Source organism: Morus notabilis, unplaced genomic scaffold (genome assembly GCF_000414095.1).
Source record: "Morus notabilis unplaced genomic scaffold, ASM41409v2 Scaffold99, whole genome shotgun sequence".
In the NCBI taxonomy this organism is placed as follows: domain Eukaryota; kingdom Viridiplantae; phylum Streptophyta; class Magnoliopsida; order Rosales; family Moraceae; genus Morus; species Morus notabilis.
Window position 1 is genome coordinate 1,179,636 of NW_010362482.1, and position 4,196 is coordinate 1,183,831.

The 4,196-nt window shown below is 45.6% G+C and overlaps 1 protein-coding gene across 1 annotated transcript; it reads left to right on the forward strand.

The window, feature by feature from the left end:
- Window positions 1-819: 819 nt before the first annotated feature.
- LOC112092314 lies at window positions 820-3,971 on the forward strand. Its single transcript, XM_024168237.1, has 4 exons — window positions 820-1,193; window positions 1,286-1,916; window positions 1,983-3,110; window positions 3,255-3,971. The coding sequence occupies exons 1-4, from the start codon at window positions 820-822 to the stop codon at window positions 3,969-3,971; spliced, it is 2,850 nt and encodes a 949-aa protein (XP_024024005.1).
- Window positions 3,972-4,196: the final 225 nt, after the last annotated feature.

The window sequence follows — 4,196 nt, forward strand, 5'->3', positions numbered from 1 at the left end:
GATATCAATTCTTGTGTGTCTTTTATATTTCTCCACTATTATTCTCTGTACAATTATTTACTGGTTCCTGAATCCGAAACACTCAACAAAACATTAATATTACAGAAAGTGTTATAACACTCTATATAACACCTCCGTAAAAAACAGACATTTTTCAGTCTAAAACTAATTTGTCTCTGCCATGGCGTTAGTGGATACTCGGTATCCTTTGAGAGTTAAGAATAAAGTTGTTATGAAATGAATAACCAAAGATAAATACAGTCAAAAATCATATATGCCATTCAAACATGGATTGGATTAGATATACATGATCTCATGAGATGCATTCTTATCTAGTTAGCCTCATAAGCCTATAAATGAAAAGTTTCGTCACAAGAGGCATGCTGTGACCAAGAAGAAATCCTAACCCCATTTCTTGGGACTCAAGTAACGTATTCAACAAGCAAGCAACACGACTAACATGGGTCGTGGATATGCTTTTGATAGAAACCGGGAATTGCTAGTGTACAGTAGGAGATCGAAACATTAGTTGTTAGTTAGTTAGGGGAGCTGACGTGGACGGGAATAAGTAGACTTGGTTGTTTGAGAGTCTTGTCAAGGAAGTTTGGTGTCCATGTAATAACTGAATTTAGTTAGAGTTGTGGTTTGTTCTTAGAGTATATAAATAAGCAGGGGGCCTAAGGATTCGATATCTCTGGACTGTGTAGAATTTGAGAGGAGAGACGGTGATTCTCTCGAATAATCACCTGAGTGTGTAATCCGTTCTTCGTTAATCAAGAGGTTTCCATCAAATTGGTATCAAAGTTGTTCCGATTGGGAATGGTTGCTTCCAGAGCTGAGAAAATGGAAGGTAGAGTGGAGATGGTGGAGAAGGACATCGGAGAGCTTAAGGGAGCTGTTGGACAGCTTTCGGTAGACATGGGAGCTGTGAAGGATTATATGAAGGAAATTACCGATTGGATGAGGTCAGGGAACGGCGTAAATTCCTCGGCGGAGCATGCGGGGGCTTTTGCCTCGAACGAGGTGGAAGGCGGCGGTGCGACGGCGGCGGCGGTGCGACGGCGGCGGCAGTCCATCCCGATCAAGGTTCGGCACCGATCGGCGGGGAATCTAGGTTTCGCCGAATGGAAATTCCTCTTTTCAATGGCGAGGATCCGCTCGGTTGGTTGTTCCGTCTGGAACGGTACTTTCAGGTCCAGGGCGTGGAGGAGGTGGAACGAGTGGCGGCGGCAGTGATCGGCCTCGAAGGGAAGGCGTTGAACTAGTTCCAGTGGTTGGAATCCAGGTCTGGTCACATTTCGTGGCTGAGATTCAAGGAATTGGTGATTCAACGGTTTAGGTCATCGCAAACGGGCAACCATTACGAATCCTTGATCGCCTTACGACAGGAATCGACGGTGGCTGATTTATGGGAGAAATTCGAGCTACTCTCGTCTCCGTTGAGAGAAGCCGATGAGGAGTTTCTGGTGGGAGCTTTCTCGAACGGTTTGGCCGAAGAAATCAGAGCGGAGGTGCGGATGGTGAAGCCGGTTTCTCTGATCCAGCTGATGGACTTGGCCCAAAATATTGAGGAAAAAAATTGGGCCCTAGAACGGGCCTACATGAAACGGACCTACAGGCCCAATTTGGGTAAAGATAGTAATAGGGTCTTAGAAGGTCGTGGATTTTCTTTTTCAGGAGACTATGGCGGTTTAAGAGGTGCGGTGACCGGTCGAACCTTTCCGGTCAGTGGAGCTAGTGAGTTACCAACCAAACCGATTGAGGGAGGTGGAGCAACGGTGACCCGCAGTAATTCATTTCAGTCTAACATGTCTGTCAACAAGGAGCATCTTCGTGTTCCTTCGCAACCGGCTAGAAGAAATGAGAATTTCAAGAGGAGGATTTCCGATGCTGAGATGCAGCGAAGGCGAGAGAGGGTATTATGCTTCCGGTGTGAAGAAAGGTGGCGATTCGGCCATGTTTACCAGAACCCCCAACTCTAGGTTCTTATTGCTGCAGAAGACGAAGAAGAAGAAGAAGTGGCAGCCGAAGATACCAGCACACCACGGACGCAAGAAGAGGGTTCCTTGGAGCTGTCTATGAATTCAATTGTGGGAATTCCATCTATTAACACCATGAAGGTGAAAGGTACGATTTTGAACAAAGAGGTAGTGATTTTAATTGATTCTGGAGCTTCTCATAATTTCATTTCTCGGGGAATGGTGGAAGAACTTAAACTGCCAATAGATGGGACACCTAGTTTCAGAATTATGGTGGGAAATGGTTACAAAGTGGCCGGTCAGGTGGTTTGCCGGCAGGTGGAGGTTAGTTTACAGGGGTTGCACATAATTCAAGATTTTTTTTCGATTGAACTTGGTAGTGCCGATGTAATTCTATGCATTACTTGGCTAGGCATGTTAGGAGAGGTTAGTGCCAATTGGAAGAAACTAACCATGCAATTCGATTGGCAGTGCAAGCGGGTGTTGCTTCAGGGCGACCCTTCTTTGTTCAAAACTTTAGTGTCTCTAAAGGCCATGCTTAAAGCTATTCAGGAGGAGGGACAGAGATTTTTGGTGGAATTTGGACAGGTGACATTGTTAGACCAATCTGTTGGTGTCGTAGAAGATGATGCCTTAGAGGGGTTGCTCACTGAGTTTAACTCGGTGTTTGAACCTCCCGCAGGCCTTCCTCCTTCGCGATTTCATGATCATGCAATTCCACTTAAGGAAGGGACGGATCCTCCCAATTTGAGGCCCTACCGTTTCCCACATTCACAGAAAAATGAGATCGAAAGAATCGTGAGGGAAATGATGGCCGCAGGAATCATTAAGCATAGTAATAGTCCGTTTTTGAGTCCGGTATTGTTGGTTAAGAAAAAAACGGGCGAATGGCGTTTTTGCATGGATTATCGCGCATTAAACAAGATTACAATTCCGGATAGATTTCCGATTCCTGCCATAGACGAGTTACTGGACGAACTCGGAGGGGCAGTTTTCTTTTCCAAATTGGATTTGAAATCCGGTTACCATCAAATTCGAGTACGCGAGGAGGATACACCGAAAACAGCGTTCCGTACTCACGCCGGCCATTACGAATTCTTGGTTATGCCTTTTGGCTTAACAAATGCCCCGGCAACTTTTCATTCCTTAATGAATGAAGTTTTCCGTTCGCATTTATGACAATTTGTTTTGGTCTTTTTCGATGATATTCTTGTTTATAGTAAGGATTGGGCTACACATTTGCTGCACTTGATATGTGTTTTTGACTTGCTTAAGCAACATCAATTGGTGGCCAACAGGAAAAAGTGTGTTTTTGGACAGCCACAAGTGGAATATTTGGGCCATATCATCACGGATTCTGGGGTTCAGGCCGATCCAGAGAAAATTGCAGCCATGGTTGATTGGCCCGTGCCCAAGTCCATTCGGGATCTTCGGGGATTTTTAGGCCTCACCGGCTATTACCGGCATTTTGTGAGGGATTATGGGAAGATAGCTGAGCCCTTAACACGTCTCCTTAAAAAGGATGCGTTTTTGTGGACTTCGGATGCACAGGGGGCTTTTGAGGAATTAAAACAGCGGATGGTCTCTGTTCCGGTGCTTGCTTTACCGGACTTCACCAAGACTTTTATCATTGAGACTGATGCGTCTGGACGAGGGTTAGGAGCGGTCTTGATGCAGGATAACCGGCCTATTGCTTTTATCAATCAATCTCTTTCCGATCGTGCTCGTTCCAGGTCTGTCTATGAGCGTGAGCTCATGGCGGTTGTTTTGGCTACGAAGAAATGGCGTCATTATCTTTTGGGAAGGCACTTTATAGTGCGAACGGACCAACGTAGCTTGCGGTTCCTTCTCGAACAACAAATCATGAATGAAGCCCAGCAACGGTGGATTTGCAAACTCATTGGTTTGGACTTTGAAATTCATTATAAGCCGGGGCGGGATAACCGAGTGGCTGATGCCCTTTCCCGAAGACATGAGGAACCACTTTTGTAGGTGTTCTCCGTTATGCACATGCGGGAGTTGGAAGCTATTGAGGATGAAGTGCAAAGGGATGATAAGTTGAGGACAATTGTTCAAGGCCTTTTGTTGGACCCTCACTTCAAAGCTGGTTATCAGCTCAAGGGTGGCCGGCTCTATTTCAAGGATAGGTTGGTATTACCACAACATTCTCCCTTGGTTACCAAATTTTTCCGTGAGTTCCATTCCTCGGCTGTGGGG